The 17468-nt window shown below is 36.9% G+C and overlaps 1 protein-coding gene across 1 annotated transcript; it reads right to left on the bottom strand.

Annotated features, from left to right (window-relative positions):
- Positions 1-70: 70 nt before the first annotated feature.
- Positions 71-16519, bottom strand: LOC149741350 (uncharacterized). The gene is made up of 18 exons (XM_089872126.1): positions 14522-16519; positions 13827-13981; positions 12886-12982; positions 11212-11389; positions 10675-10796; positions 9966-10253; positions 9172-9396; positions 8720-8914; positions 8065-8261; positions 7525-7642; positions 6777-7136; positions 5791-5888; positions 5087-5267; positions 4519-4656; positions 4262-4375; positions 1877-3970; positions 1674-1774; positions 71-1457 (listed from the first exon to the last, which is right to left on the bottom strand). The coding sequence occupies exons 1-18, from the start codon at positions 14706-14708 to the stop codon at positions 816-818; spliced, it is 5490 nt and encodes a 1829-aa protein (XP_089728252.1). The 5' UTR covers positions 14709-16519; the 3' UTR covers positions 71-815.
- Between the last annotated feature and the right edge of the window lie 949 nt (positions 16520-17468).

Below are 17468 nucleotides of genomic sequence, written 5' to 3'. Positions count from 1 at the left end.
ACAGGTTGTGTTATAGGAATAACGTCGAATGTTTAAAGTTATGCGTGAATACTAAAGAAGGAACCACATCCCTAGCTTTGTTTGTTGTACTTTTATGTAAGTGAGAAAATTGAAGAATTGTTGGCGACTGGGGTTTAGCAGCGTCACAACTTTGATACTTTGGTTTTTGCTGCAGTAAAGTCGATAAGGTAATTAGTTGCGATGTGAAAATTAAAAGTACACTGATTAACTAATTTGACTACAAAGACACTAAATTAATAGCTACATAACAGGCGTGCAGAAACGCGGAAATGAAAGAATGATACTTATTTGTCCTCGCGTAAAGGCGCAAAGACAGTCGTTATAGTATACTATGCGGCGTATGCGGTAAGATGGGATACCATTAGCACATGCACATATTGCCCGATTATTTTGAAACATTAATAACGGTTTTTAGAGTCGCACGGCTACGGCTATATACCTTTGTAAATGTTCTTTGTTTACTAAAAGACGAAAAATAGAATGAAAATGTCCCATCTTACCCCACCCTACCAAAAAAAAACAGGTTCTGTTTAAGACACCTCGTGGTTGTAACTAAATCTGTAAACTTAACGGCCATTAGGATGTATAATAGTGCATATACTAAAAACAGGATAGTTAAGATCAAGGAAATAAAAGGCCTTGAGTTATGTATACACAAATCCATGGAACGAAAGTCTCAACGGCAAATAAACGTTTTGCTATAGAATTAAGAGAAAAAAAAATCAATAAAATATTTTACTGGGAAGTGCAATTATGCAGGAAAGTTTACGAAAATCTGAAGTATAGAACCGCGTCTATACTTGACATACAGCTGTGGCGCGAGTTGTTCCGTCGTCGTGATTTTCACTGTCTTGGTCGTTTTTGTTCTTTTTCCCTCTCAGTGACATGGGATCAAACAGCTTTTCTAGCCTTTCAGCAGCGGTGAGAACTTTACCTTTTGGTTTGTCGGTCTCTATGTTAGAATCTGTACCATTGGGTGTTTGGGGGGTAGGTGGTAAATTTAAATTTTCTTTAGCGGTTACTTTTCTATAAACGGGGAGAGGAACGACATGTACATGCACTGCGCTCGTCGTAGGCGCCGCTGTTTCGGGCACTGACGCTTCATTTACCGATGCACCATTGTCTCTATCATTAGACGAAGTCGGCAATGCCTGTGTTGTGTCTGACTCTTGAGTGTCACTTTGTATTTCTTCTGAGACTTCATCAGTGCTTGTATACGCAGAGTTTATAATGCCGCCTCCGTTGCTCCGTTCTTCGGATGAGGAGCTACAAAGATCGCTGATGTCTATGCTTTCGTAAAGAGCCTCAGCGGCGTTTCCCGATCCACCAGCAAGGCCGACTTGAATGGGTTTGTTTGCACTTTTTCGAGGTAATGTAAAACCACCTTTCAGTATAGTTGCGCGTTTTTGCCATTCTGCAAACACGTACTTCCCTGTCTGCAATGAACTTTTATAGTTAGTTTGGACCAAGCTATAAAAAGTCGCAAAAATATAGAAATTTGGGATTAGCCAAATATTTCTAACGGTGGCTGTACACAGTATCCGGCGAGTGAAATCGCGTGCGAAATTTTAATCAGTTTGATCTCTAGCGTCGCATTCGAAGAAATAAATATAAGCTAAACACGTTCCGTTACCTATAATTATTTTACATACCCGTGTCTGTCGTCTGTAATACCCGATACATAATAAACAAATGACGAGTAGAAGAAGGAATAGGACGACTCCTACGACTATCCACCACCAAATAGCTCCTGCTGTAAAGTAACATTACTTTAACATTTTAAAATTCTAAATGGTTATATTGTTTGGCCTCTATAGCAGTGAGTAATTGCAACATATATGACGGCTTTACAAACCTGAAAATAATGGACGACATTCGACACCATCATGAGTAAACCCAGTATTGCAATTACATGTAAAATTTCCAATTGTGTTGGTACAAGTAGCATTTGCATGGCAGTTGTGTGTACCCAATGCACATTCATCAATATCTGTGCATGATACACCATCACCAGTATAACCACTCTTGCAAGAACAAGCAAAACTTCCATTCGTGTTGGTACAAGTAGCACTTGCATTGCAGCCGTGTGAAGCCAGTGTACATTCATCAATATCTGTGCATGTTACACCATCGCCGCTGTAACCTTTATAGCACGAACAGGTGTAGCTTCCGACAGTATTGGTACAATTCGCCCATCGGCTGCAATTAAAAATGTTCAACTCGCACTCATCAATATCTGTACATTTCGTACCATCGCCGCTGTATCCATTGTTACAAACACAAGTAAAGCTTCCGGGAGTGTTTACACAAGAAGAATTCACACTGCAGTTGTGGGAATTTAAAGCACATTCATTTATTTCAATGCAGTTTATTCCATTGCCAGAATACCCTGAGTTGCAAGAGCATTTTGCGCTTCCACTTATGGTTGTACATTGGGCATTTATGTCACAGTTTTCAGATAAGCACAGATCCAGATATGTGCATGTTATACCACTACCAGTAAACCCAGTTTTGCAAGTACATATATAACTTCCAATTGTGTTGGTACAATTTGCATTTGTGTCGCAGTTGTCAGGATTTAATGCACATTCATCAATATCTGTGCAGTTTACACCATCACCAGTAAACCCACTTTTGCAAGCACATGTAAAATTTCCAATGGTGTTGGTACATGTGGCACTTGCATTGCAGTTATCAGTATTTAATGTACATTCATCAATATCGGTACATGATACACCACCACCACTGTAGCCAGTTTCACAGTTACATGTAAAATTCCCATCTGTATTCGTACAAATTGCACTTTTATTACAATTATCTGTACCCAATGAACATTCATCAATATCTGTGCAGTTTACACCATCACCAGTAAACCCAGCATTACAAGCACATGTATAACTTCCAATGGTGTTGGTACATGTGGCACTTGCATTGCAGTTATCAGTATTTAATGTACATTCATCAATATCGGTACATGATACACCACCACCACTGTAGCCAGTTTCACAGTTACATGTAAAATTCCCATCTGTATTCGTACAAATTGCACTTTTATTACAATTATCTGTACCCAATGAACATTCATCAATATCCGTACAATCCAAACCATCGCCAGTGTATCCAGGATTACAAGAACACACAGGGCTTCCAGAGACCGTCTTACACGCAGCGTTGTTGTGGCAGACCAGTCCTATGTCAGAACAGACCGTTTTGTTGCAAATAACTCCGTCGCCAACGAAACCACTGTTACATTTGCACGTATAGTTCCCAGGTATGTTATTGCATGTGGCGTTGGCATGGCAGTTGTGTGTACCCAATGTGCATTCATCAATATCCAAACATGATACACCATTACCAGTAAACCCAGTATTGCAAGCACATGTAAAACCGCCATTTGTGTTGGTACAAGTAGCACTTGCATTGCAGTTGTGAGTTCCCAATGCACATTCATCAATATCTGTGCAGTTTACACCATTACCAGTAAACCCAGTATTGCAAGTACATGTAAAACCGCCATTTGTGTTGGTACAAGTAGCACTTGCATTGCAGTTGTGAGTTCCCAATGCACATTCATCAATATCTGTGCAGTTTACACCATCACCAGTAAACCCAGTATTACAAGCACATGTAAAACTTCCAATTGTGTTGGTACAAGTAGCACTTGCATTGCAGTTGTGTGTACCCAATGTGCATTCATTAATATCTGTGCAGTTTATCCCATTGCCACTGTATCCAGTGTCACAGGAACAAGTAAAGCTTCCAGGTGTGTTGTTACAAGTAGCACTTGTATTGCAGTTGTGAGTTCCCAATGCACATTCATCAATATCTGTGCATGATACACCGGTTTTAACGAATCCTTCTTTACAAACACAATTAAAACTCCCAAATGTATTTTGACAGTTGGAATTCGATGCGCAGGTGTATGTACCATCAGTGCATTCGTCGTTATCTGTAAATACACTTTCATTAACAAACCTAAAACACCGAGTTAATTTGTTTTATATTACGTAATGAACGTGTGTTTAAAAACAGAAAAAAAACTACAACGTTTTTTTGTTAAAGAGACATACCAACCAAAATTCAAAGCTGGAATATTGATTGAAATGCCTAAATGGGATCTAAATTTTTTCTCACGCGATTGTTTTAAAAGCTGTTTTGTTTTTTTTTCCGTTTTTTTTTCTCACAATTTGCTGTGGAAATTGAACAATAATTTGTTTACATTTACATAACGTATCCTTACCTGCAGCCAATGTCAATGTCGATACAGGCCCGCAAAGTAAATTTGCGTTACAACCTCGAACTGCTACAGTGATGGAGCTTGTTGATGGAACATTGACCAGATTATAGTTTGTACCTGGGATTAAAAACAATTAAACTGGATAAATGTGAATTTAACTTTCAGGCCGGGATCAGGCGTTATAACAAGGGTATTCAGTTTCATACACCTCTAAATGCACTCCATACAAAGTATAGTACCCATCCTACTATATGTCTTACCTGTTGTGTTATCTTTGAAAGGTGACGGTAAAGATGTTAAATCGACCTCATATACAACCGACCCAATAGATGGGTCCCAACTTATATTCGCATGGGTCAAGTCACGGACAACCCCCAAGTTTGATGGCGCAGCAGGAACTAAAGACATAAAATATAAAGTTTGTGCCATTTAAAATAAAATGTACCAATTAAAGCTACATGCTATATAATATTTGATATCGAATGACTGTAACGACAGTCGTTATAACACGGGTGTTCATACAGCTTGTACCAGCTTACAAGTTACCAGCATGTATGTTACTGGTAGTGATTATTATCGTATTTAAATACGTTTTGGGTGTTAACCATACATTGCCTGGTGTGTTGGTTAAAGTTGCAGTGTACAGTAGATTAAACAATGCATCTATTACATGATTCTGGTTTAACCACTTTAAGCATTGAATTATAAACAACGATAAAAAAAGGAAAATAAGAGCTTTTAGATTCAACTTAGCAGGTGACTGTGTTTTCAAACATAAAATAATGGCTCTATAGTTTCACTTATGGTTTTGATATCTATTCAACTTACGGGTGATGACATTTCCTTGAGCCGACACGCTTTTTCCAACCACACTCACTGTAACAGTGTAACTTAAACCTGGTTGACCTTGGTCGAATACGACAGGTTGTGTTGTGACATTGGGAAATGTTTTGACCACTGATGTACTTCTACGCTTACGGCGGTTACTGGTTGCATTTTCTATGGTTACCTGGATATAGTAAGAAAGTGAGATATATAGTAGGGCGGGGGAAGGGAATCATTTAGCATCTATATATCCGAATACCCTGATCGTGTTTTAAAAAATTAACAACGGTCGATGAGAGTCGTGAGGATACGGTTTTATAATTCTTTGAATGTTCTTTGTTTACTATACCAAATGGAACGAGAAAATAGAATAAAAAGGTTTCCCGTCTTCTCTTCCCCACCCTACTATATATTACAAGAATGTATGAATGAATTTAACTTATTTATTTTTGCGTGACGGGGCAACGAAAGTTGTTATATCACGGTTGTTCTATTTCATACACCCAGAACATGTAACTTAGTCAGTGCTTATTCTTTTTTTTCTTTTTTCTTATGTATGACTGGCAGTTTCCACAGTCCGTAACAAACCATTGGGTAGTAGCCCACAATAGTAGCACCGTCGAGCCTCGGACCTAGTAACTCTGGGCTAGAAGCAGGCATCTTAACCACTAGGTCATGGTAAATATAAGATAAAAAAACGGGCTTACGTTGTAAGATAGGCCGTCTGGGTTCACTGCAACAATCCAGTGGATTGAGAATTTCGTTGTACTGACACTTGTAAAGTTTGGCGTTGGGGGCGGAATGGCTGCAATAATATATAAATAAATGCAACTTATTTAATTTAGCGTGACAGGGTTACAGTTTTTGTAACTTCAGGTGTCTTGATTCGTAGGTCTCGTGTACTCTTACGAGTCAAAACGTGATAAACTTTGTGGTTAAAGCAATTGCCTTTAGGCGTCTTGCAAAAAGCCAAATCGTGGCTTCGGAGAGCCTTGAACCCGTTGGCTCTGACTAAAAGACAGGCCCGCTTAAAAAACTGTGGTATAACGCCAGGCATATGACATAACACATGTATATTAGAGTGGGGAAAGACAGGACACCTTTAGCACATAATATACAAATATCCTGATCGTGTTTTAAACAATGAACAACGGACTATATATGTGTCGTGAGGATAAGGCTTTATAATTCTTTGAATGCTCTTTGTTTACTACCAAATTAGGCGAGAAAATAGAATGAAAATGTGTTCCATCTTCCCCCACCTACTATATACAGTAGGGTGGGGGAAGATGGGACACCTTTTAACTCTATTTTCTCGTCTCATTTAGTAGTAAACAAAGAACATTCAAAAAATTATAAAGCCTTATCCTCACGACTCTCATATAGTCCGTTGTTAATTGTTTAAAACACAATCATGATATTTGAATATTATGTGCTAAAGGTGTCCTATCTTCCCCCACCCTACTATATACCAGGGTGGGGGAAGATGGGACACCTTTTCATTCTATTTTCTCATCACATTTAGTAGTAAACAAAGAACATTTAAAAAATTATAAAACTATATCCTCCCGACTCCAATAGACCGTTGTTAATTGTTTAAAACACGGTTATGATATTTGGATATTATGTGTCAAAGGTGTCCCATCTTCCCCCACCCCACTACATATTTTTTTTCACTAGCATTGTTACTTACTTGTACAAGTGCGGCCATCACCAAAGGTTAAGTCGTTGCAGGTGCAAGTGTAGTTGCCGATAGTGTTGGTACAAATAGCGGACGCAGAGCAATTTGGCCCAACAGTGCACTCTGGTATGTCATTGCATACAGAACCGTTCCCCGTGAAACCTCGCTTACATATACAAGTATAGGAACCGTCAATATTCATGCAGTCGGCGTGGACAGAGCAGTTGTTTGTCACCAAGCATTCGTCTATGTCTTCGCAAACAGTTCCATTGCCGGTGTATCCAGATAAACAGGTGCAGATAAAACCTCCAATAGTGTTTGTGCACGACGCATGAACGCTGCAAGGATTATCCATCACGCATTCGTCACGGTCTGTGTAAAACAGGTACTTGAATAAAAGAATTATTGAATGGAGTTTTTGTTCTATCTGTCATGGAAACAAAGATCCCGAAAGTTTACAAGATCAAAAATACGGAAAGTAACGGTAAAACAAGTTGTTAAAACTGATGCTTATAAATAAAAAAGAAAGTAACATTCTATATAAAAGTAGTGACGTTTGGGAAGGTAGGACACCTTTAGCACATAATATCCAAATATCATAACCGTGTTTTAAACAACCAACAACGGTCTATGGGAGACGTGAGGACACGGTTTCATTGAATGTTCTTAGTTTATTACCAAATGGGACGAGGAAATCGAACGAAAGAAGTCCTATCTCCCAACACCTTTTTATATATTAAATAATAGGTACAAAATATACCAGTGGTCACAGATGATATAGCCTGCACTGTAGTTGTTTCGGATTCTATCTGACTTTGAATTGTGAACGTAAGTGTGATGGCTGTCGTTGCGTTGGGTGATAAGCCGCTCAAAGGAATCTGAGAAGACATAGTTTGTTTTGTATACGGGTAAGGTTCTACGGCGAAGCATGCCAGTGGATCCGAAATTAAGCTGTATTTATTTATTAAATGAAATATAATAGTGTAAGGAAAGGATGGACACTTTAACAGCACGTAGTACCCAAGTATCTTGATCTTGTTTAAAACAATTAACAACGGTCTGTGGGAGTCGTGAGGATATGGTTTTATGATTCTTTAAATGTTTTTGGGTTACTACCAAATGAGACGAGAAAATAGGATAAAAAGGTGTCCCACTATTAAAAAGTGGTCCAACATATGTTTAACTTTTAAAGTGTTTTCTGATTTATTTTAATTTAAATAAATGTGACATCTAGTTTTTGTTTCAATATTAAAGTGTTTACCAACTTACACAACACCATTCACATGCTTTATTAACCAACCGTATATAATGATGAGTCGTCCAAGTTTGCCTGGTCTAAAGTTGTGCTTACTGTCTCGCCACTGGAATTTTGGTACGTCACAGTCGCTTGCTTCAAGCGGCGAACCAAATTCGATGGAAATATGACTGTTGCGTCTGTGCCCGTAGTCCCAGACAAGCCACTTATTTTGGACGCGTTGAGAGAACCGTTCGTTAAGCCTATAATGTACACTGCTTTAGCCGTTTAGAGGTTTATTTGCTAACGGGTTGTAAAAGCAGTGTGAGCTATAATTTATACGTTGGTCGTGATATAAAGCCCAATGAATACAAGTTTATAGCTATATTGGACTGTATGTGTAATCACGGACTGCTAGAGATACATATCTCTAGTAGGCTGTTGTGTAATATGCTTTTATTTGCGGTGTGTGTGCTATAATGTAAAAATGGCTATAGGTTACGCGAAACGGAACAACAATGAATACGACTACGAATGTGCAACAGCCTGAAACATTTTAGCTGGGTGTCTTAATGGTAAATAGCTCACTAAATCAAACATATGCACATACGGATTTTGTTCAAACACATTTACCCTAAAAGTTGTAAAATCTATTGTACAGCACTTGGTATTAATGGTAACACAATGTCTCAAACTTTTTCTAAAAAGATTTTTTTTTTACCTGTTCCGTAAATTATAGAGTATTTGTTGATATCTTTTGGAGTTTCTGGAGCCATTGCCCCGTACAATCTTGTGTACATCGCTGTTCCTTGTGGGTCGGCGTTCGAACATAATCTTATTAGGTAGTCTTGCTTTATCCCATAAAGGGTGTTTTCTTGGAGAGAACTGGTGATAGGACCTGTAACTGCTCGAACAGCTGTAAAAATGTAGATTTAAGTGCCATTTATTTATTTATATATTTATTATTTTTTTGTAGTATTTTTTACCATTAGTGGTGATTGGGTTGGAGTTATTACCAGTGTATTACCAAATGACCAACGCCATATAGACAATGGTGTCAACGTATACACATACTTCATGAAACTTTGTGTTTGTTTTGGGTTAAGTTTGAATTAGTCTCAGCTTAAACAAGATGTAAGCATCAGTAGGCTACAGTCAACCTTATATCCATACTTGTGCCGTCGAAGATAATATCAAGCGAAGAATAGGGGAGTGCATCACTAGCAGTAGGTAAAGTGATGGGCGCAAGATGGCTGTCTTTACTATAAAACGTCCAAATTCGCGTGTCTTTGCTTTCTCCGCACTGCTGCAACGAATCGTTGTTGAACCGATACGTCAGCTGAAAGCTGGGGGGCGTCTTGGGGACAATTTGATAGTGGTAGTTGCCGCGAATGTTGGCTGTATAAAACAAAAGTGAAAATTAATTAAAACATGTTATATATTGAGATTGCATACATAGGTCGAATTAAGTCAAAACGACATAAATTATAGTATATTTTAATCTTAATCAACAAGGGTTAGGGATTTTATTGTTTCAAACTGTTCTATATTTATTGTATAGATGACGTTTTGGAGAGGTTGTTGTTTTTATAGTAGCAAAACATCGTATGCGGGTATAATACATATAGAAAATGGATAAAGTAACGTAATTAATGCAAAAGGACAAGTTTGAACGGTCGCTTATACGTGTATATACACGTGACATTTCGACATATAATACTGTGCGGTAAGAACGCTACCGTCAGAACATAATATCCCATATTTTCTAGATCGTGTGTTTACCAATTAACAACGTTTTTAGAGTTGCAAGAATACAGTTATATATTTCTGTAAATATTCTGTATTTACTACCTAGTAGTACGATAAAATACAACGAATCGTGAACCAACTTACCCCAGCCCACAAAGCATTAAATAGCTATAACAGTTATTTCAAAATATAGACCCAAACCAAAGGTATATACCTACCGTTTGCAGTTATTTGAAGGCTACCATACAGTGTCGTGTCCGATAGATTAAGCCCCGAGACATCAGGAGAAGCTGTTGTGTCATTCAGCACAATTTCATGGTGACACAACATGTTAGATGTTGTGTCGTTATCAATTTTGATAATTTTTACATCCAACACATTACTAGATGTGACTTTGTATGCAGTTAGTAGTTCAGCAGCTATTTCATTTCTGGTCGATGACGGTATGCTGGCGGTGGGGAACGGCCTTGTTAGAAGAACTACACGACCGAAAACTGTTATAGAATCTGTAATAAGCACACGTTGTAAATAGGCTACAATGAGTGAGAGGTGTAACAATTCGAGATTGTATGTAAAACTAAAACTTATAATTTTATTTATGATCTAATTTGTGACATTGAATATTCTAAATATAGTACTGTGTGGTAGGATGGGACAATAGCACCTAATTTCTATATTTCGTGATCGTTTTTTGAACAATTAATTAGCAACGTTATTTTAGGGTCGCGGGGCTACGCGGTTATATATTTCTGTAAATGCTATTTGTTAACTATACCAAATGAGAGAGTTGAAAATAGAAAAAATACATGTACCATCTTACCCCACGCTACTATATATTTTAAACACTAAAGGTATAAAAAGACAAGTTTGATACCAGTTGCTACAAAACACGTTTCTTCAACGCTTTGGTAAGTAAAATAACCCCACCTGTTCGTTTAAAGATCGAGCTACCGAACGGGCTCTGCAGTAATGAAAATGTCGTAACCTTGTTAAGTTTAGTAACTCTTGCTCGTAAGCTGTACGTGGTGTACGGTAATAAATCTTTTATCCTGCGGTAAAAACGTCTTTCAGCACCTATCGTTTAATTTATCGTAAAATATAATAATAGCCCCTCAGAAAAACATCGGCCGACGCAGACGCATATTTGGTGTACGCTTTGTGCATGGTTTTGAATCAAAACTGCAGTATAATATTATCTCTGATTAATCTTATTACAATGAACATATATGGCCATTCGATTTTTTCACACTATTACTGGTGTTGTTATACGATCAGCCTATTCAGTTGGTTCTTGATCATTAACGATTACCACGTTTAAAGGTTAATAGGCATACTATGGCTTTAATCTTAACGTACGTCAACATTGTATCTTACCCATACAGAAAAAAGAGGTAACTTTTAACACCGCATTCAACGAATAGATAAAATACTGCAGATAACTTTATACAACGATAATGTACTTACACAGCCACATATAGTGTATTTGAAGGAACACCAGTTGGAACAGAGATGATCCTTGATGTCCCTGTAATTGTGTCATTAACCTCAACCTCCCATGCTGTTGCTCCCGGAGTTTCTTTTAAGAAGATGGTGAAGAAAGTTGGAGTGGTGATCACGTTCAGAATCTTTGAACCATCCGGAGCTAAAGTAAATATCATTAAATTTTAAACCAGATGCAGATGATACGCATATAATACAAGCTGGTGTCTTTTAATAGCTTGTTTTATATGCTCGCGCGGCCTGAAAACCGTAGTCGTAATAACACATGTGTTCTGTTTCATACACCTCGTGCCTTACTTGATTCACCCGACAATAAAAAAAGTCATAAACTTTAAAATTATTTCCCAATGACAGCAGTATTTCTTTGACATACTCGAAAAAATCTACAGTAGGGTGGAAAACAAGCATGGGACTTTGGCACATAATATCCGAATATCCTTGTTATGTTTTAAATAAATAAAAACGGTTTATATGGGAATCGTGAGGATCCGGTTTTATAATTCTTTAAATGTTCTTTGTTTACTATCAAATGGAAAATATGTTTACTCCGATATCCCGTAGACGTAGACTAACGTGTATAGAAACTATAACGTGTGTATTATTTGTACAATATGGAAACCACACTCCTACGGTACTTTTTGTGGAAAATACCAGAGGTACATTTACATCAATATAAAGTTGTTAGGTTGTTCAACATGTGTGGGAATAAGTATAACGTTTGGTCATCTGAAACACGCCGACGCCCGCGCTACTGTTTAGGGTTTAATATACACGTGTTTTTATAACAGTGGTTTTTATTTAAAATCTCGTATTTTTCGTTGTCTTAATTGCAGGTTTTTTGTTGTCGTGATCAAAGATACAATAAAGTATGAAATGAAAAAATTAATATTTTCAACGATTAAATTTTTTTCTGGAATACAATACATAGCATTGTGAAGATAACTTGTGTTTTTGTGCTCGGTTCAGGTTCACCCCATTGTGCTCTGTTATTCGAACACACAGAGAAGTCCGTCCTGTTTAATGTGACTGATCATCTCTATTGTGTTGACGCAACAGCGGTTAAAACTTCAATTCCACCGTTATTTGTAATGTTTCTCCTTATTTCTTATTCAAGTTCAAATTTGAAAGTTTTAACAAAATAAAATTTTAATTTAAAATTTAACAACGCTATATTGACAAATTTTGATCACATGACAAAGCTTTGAAGTTTAAAATGTATAATACTAGTAATTCTTTTTTACTAGACCAAAGAGAAAGTCAAATGTTTACAGAAACGGTAAAAACACATTTTACAATTTTACAGTATATTACGCCACATATAAAAATGATTTAATATAATTATAAAATAGTTCTGACAGCGAATAGGTAACGTCTAATCCCACCTACGAGGAATTTTAGGTACTGGCTTTATAAAAGGTTATTGCTTCAGCCAAGGATGTAGTTCACGGACTAGAAGTTCGATAAAAGGCGCACTTGTAAATTAAATAAATTATGACACACGGCTTGAATTTGTAAACTCGATCATTGTAATTCGTCCTTGCAGTCATGTGTATACGGTTGGCTGCATGTATGTGGTATATATCCCACGGTTCATATACCATTTCTGTCATACGACGGTAAACAATACTTAGACCATACCTGTTCGTGCGAGGGTTTGGGTTTCAGTTCCATTCTCAGTCGCACTTGAACCTTGAACGGTGACCTTGTAGTTAGTATTGCTACGCACGGGTGCAATCTATAAAAAGGGACGTCACAAATTGCATTAAATTGTAAAACTCAACACAAAAAGTATGTTCATTTTTTAAAAGTAATATTTATACTTTTAGCTTAATATTCACGCTTTGAAAGATATTCCAAGCGTTACATAAGTTTCATATTTTCGTTTTATACGGAGTTTCTTTATACGTAGTATAGTAGGGTGGGGAAGACGGGACACCTTTAGCATATAATATCCAAATATCTTGATCGTGTTTTAAACAGTTAAGAACGGTCTGTGGGAGTCTTGAGCATATAGTTTTATAATTCTTTGAACTTTATTTGTTTACTACCAAAAGGAACGAGAAAATAGATTGAAAAGGTGTGCTATCTTCCCCTACCCTACTATATACCAATAATAAATAAGGACCGATCTTATATATTGTAAAATTAAGACTGTGTAAAGTATTGCTAAACTTTTTATAAAAAAAAACTTCCCACTCCACTGCGGACTTGAGCCGTTTTCAAGTGGCTTGTAGTATTGTAATAACTACACCGATGAATAAATAAGAAAACACTTGTTTTGCAATTTCTAAAATTTTTCGTCACGCGAGTAAAGCTTAAACAAGTTACATTTAAATTATATTTTAGTAATCTTACACATATTTAGTATAGGGTGGGGTAAAATGGGAAATGTTTTATTTTTTTTTGTAAAGTTATATTATCGTAACCGGCAACCCCTAAAACGCTTTTACTTGTTAAAAATGAGATCTGGAAATACGCGATTTGGGTGCTAGTTATACCAATCTTACCCCACAATACTATATGTGCACGTATTACAGGTTTAAATATTTAAAATGATTAAATTGAATAAGTCCAGTCACCTGGGCCGACGAATTCGTAACTTCAACGAATCCAGTGTCCGATTCGTTGTGCTGAGCAATGTATGTAACTCTATACGCGGTTGCGCCCGGGACCGGCGAAAAACCAACTTCGAAACTTGTCGGTGAAATAATAGTCGTCTTGACGTTGCTTGGTGCTGTGAAGCGTGAGGTTAGTCATGGTAGAAGTATTAGTGTAAGGAAATACGGGATAATAGAATACCACACGCCGGCTGTTTTTTGTCACACTATTGAATGGGTAAATTTAAGCCCAAACTAAGTCAAGATAAAGAACTTAATCGGAAAATTTAATACATAGTAGGGTGGGAAAAGGTGGAACACTTTTTATTTTATTTTTTCGTCCCATTTGATAGTAAAACAAGAACAGTCAAGGAATTATAAAACCGTATCCTCACGATTTCAATAAATCGTTGTTAGTTGTTTAAATTACGATCAGGATATTATGTGCTAAAGGTGTCCCATTTTACCCCATAGTACTATAAATATCAACTTTTCCACAGAAGAATAGTTATACCTATATATACGCCGATCAGGACATTATAAATTATTTGTTTACCAAAATTCGATAAAAGTAATAATTACTTTCAATACTACGTGGCTACTAGTTGAAACTTTAAAACTTTAGCCCACTTAAACAAATACAAATGCTAGACTGACGCATTTAATTAGATAATTACCTGCTAATTGAGCTGTAGTAGAGGAGACTGCAACAAACATAATGCATACCAACGAAATCAAATCCATAACCATTAAGAAATCTTTACATCCAACTAAGGCATAAATTATCTGCTTTCTGTAATTTAAATTTGTTGTTGTAATACCTGTTACTAAAATTAAAGGCTTTCTGATTGTTTTTTCATTCATTTTTATTAAATTTCCTATCAACTGTAAAACGTATCGCACTATCTTACAATACTATTCTAACGTTCATATTTTTTTCTCATCACAATGAACTGCTCAACTGTAACTGTTTAGATATCAGCTTTCTGCCTGACTTCGCGAGACCACCAAAACAGGTACAGCTTGGATGCATACGTTTTAACATGGTCGTATAAGCCTTTTAAACAGGATGCCCCTTTAAAACTAATTTCCGTTACCGAGAAAAAACGCCAAAAATAGTATGAGAAAAAGAAACACTGCTTCGGTGCGCTTGGCATACAAAATCGCATAACAAGCCGCAAAAAAGTCTTTTTCTCTTTTTATATAGTCCGTTACGGTGCATTGGCAAGACCGCAAAGAGAAGACGGGTTTTGGGAAACCTATACAGCTTGTATTTGTAAGAATAGACTTATAAAGTAAAATATATGCCTCACTTGAAATGGGAAACCTGGCGCTTGTTTAAACGAAAGGCAAATAAACCTTTGGCTTCTTCTTCACACCGCATATAAAACTGTTTTCGAAACTTTAAACTTAAAAATAAATCGTAACCTTTTCAGGTAATTTTAATGTACGAGTTTTAGCTCGAATACATTCTTGGTGTTAACAACAAATTCCTAGTTTCTATATAACCGTAGAAATGCTCTATGACTAAACACAATTTCTACACTGATCTAACTAACGTAGCCAGGTCAAAACAAACCATGCACAGAACCAAACGAATTAGTAATTGGTCTGCAACGCGAGGCCCGCGCAAACGTATAAGTAATCAACGAAAGGCGCAGGTTGTTGTTCGCTCTAGAAAAGAAATCCATGTGCTTTCGTCACGCGCGTAAGTTCAAATGATTTTAACATATGCTCAGATCAGCAAGACTCTATTCAGAATACGGATATAAAACATGCGGGTTTTTCCACACGGAAAAGTAAAGCATATGACGTTGTTTGAGTATATAGCCTATACACTTCGGCGAGTAAAATGTAAATAAGTTTGATCTGGAACGTTTTATGACAAACGAAATAGTGAAGTATTTTCCCAATATTGTTTATCTTTCTCAGTTATATTTTCTGTACAGAAGGCATATATTTTATTCGCTTTCATAGAAAATATTTAATATATATGCAAGGTAACATTATTGTTTTTCAAAGACAATTTTTAATTTATGCATCTTTTCCATTGTGTAGTGTTTAAATTTCGACTGAACGATATTTTACCGTTATTTTATATACACATGTTTATCGTGTCTGCCAAAAGTACTAAAAATATACAATTCATCATTTTTACGTAGAACTGTTTTTTCTGATTTATCAGTTGGCTATGCAAAAAAGGATCTCGGTTTCGCCGCCTACGCACTAGAATACGCACAGTCAAGTAAATTCAACACATTATGAAATGATGAGTAAGAAACCGAACGTTTACGGATCAACGGTTAGCAAGAAGAAATCGACTGTAATGCATAGAACGTATAGGTAGCAGAACTGGTAAATTAAACACTTATACCGTAATTTAGGAACATTTAAGGCGACCGTGATATATATAAAGAAAAAAAAACAAATACCTTTAGTGCTCCAGCGAGTTTTTTTTACCAAAATCAGGCTAACATTCTGTTTAATTTTTACTAATTTACCGAGTATAATAAATATGAAAACGCTCACGCACATTTAAGTAAATCACAGATTAAATATTAATGTTTGCGTATTAGGGCTGTCTTTACAAAAGTAGATTTCATTTTTAAGTTTCGTATGTCGATCGTAAACTTGCTTTATCCTTGCGTGGCCGAAAAAAACAACAATCGTTATAACACGGTGGTTTTATTTTATACACCTCGTGCCAGCTTACGAGTTACCACGAATGTTACATTCTATAAGTGATTGATTATATAGTAGGATGGGGAAGATGGGACACCTTTGGCGCATAATATCCGAATATCCTGATCGTGTTTTAAACAGTTAACAACGGTCTATGGGAGTCTTGAGCATATAGTTTTATAATGTTTTGAAAGATCCTTGTTTACTACCACATTGGACGAGAAAATGGAGTTAAAATGTGTCCCAACTTCCCTCACCCTCCTACATGGCTGCTGACAACTTATTAGTGACCACTTGGTTAGAACAATTGCCGGTAAGTGTCTTGCCAACGAAAACATACTCACAAAGGTAGCAGCGACAGGCATTGAACCAATAACCTCTGCCACAGAGGCAGCCATGTTCAAACTGTAATACCCCTAACCAACCCGACCGCATACGGGCGATCGAGTGCAAGGACATGCTATAAAGGTGGCTGTGCTTAGTATCCGGAATTCGTCCGTTTTGTCTGTTTTGTCCGTATTCGCTGCCGCATGCGGAATTCGGTATTAGGTCTGCATACGACTTCGCAAGTGAATTCGCATGCCGGATACTGTGTACAGTCACCTTACGCCATAATTGGAGACTCAAAAATGAATAAATGAATGAATGAATGAATGAATGAATGAATGAATGTAACTGAATTTATCCTCGCGTGGCCGAAAAACGACATTTGTTACAACACGGGTGTTCATACACCTCGTGCCAGCTTACGAGTTACCAAATATGTTACTGGTGTGTTGAACCATGGTCAAATTTAACGCACTTGCGAAATGTTGCCCCTTTTAACCAATGAAAAATAAACCGTTCCTTTTGAAATGATTCATCTTACACAACACAGTTGCATAAAGCAAACCTAATTGTACTATCTAATAAGTCCGCACCCTTGTACTTGGTATCATATTT

The sequence above is a fragment of the Ciona robusta genome, chromosome 1, assembly GCF_009617815.1.
Source record: "Ciona robusta chromosome 1, ASM961781v2".
Lineage (NCBI taxonomy): Eukaryota > Metazoa > Chordata > Ascidiacea > Phlebobranchia > Cionidae > Ciona > Ciona robusta.
Note: the sequence above shows the minus strand (reverse complement) of the source record. Positions and strands in the feature narration are given on the sequence as shown.

Bases quoted from the DNA above. Each gene is read 5' to 3' on its own strand.
- LOC149741350 (XM_089872126.1), bottom strand. From the start codon at position 14,708: ATGAATGAAAAAACAATCAGAAAGCCTTTAATTTTAGTAACAGGTATT. The intron at 12,983-13,826 runs GTGACTGGACTT...CCCTTTTTATAG, and splicing joins TTACGAATTCGTCGGCCCAG to ATTGCACCCGTGCGTAGCAA. The intron at 1,775-1,876 runs GTTTGTAAAGCC...GTTACTTTACAG, and splicing joins ATGTCGTCCATTATTTTCAG to CAGGAGCTATTTGGTGGTGG.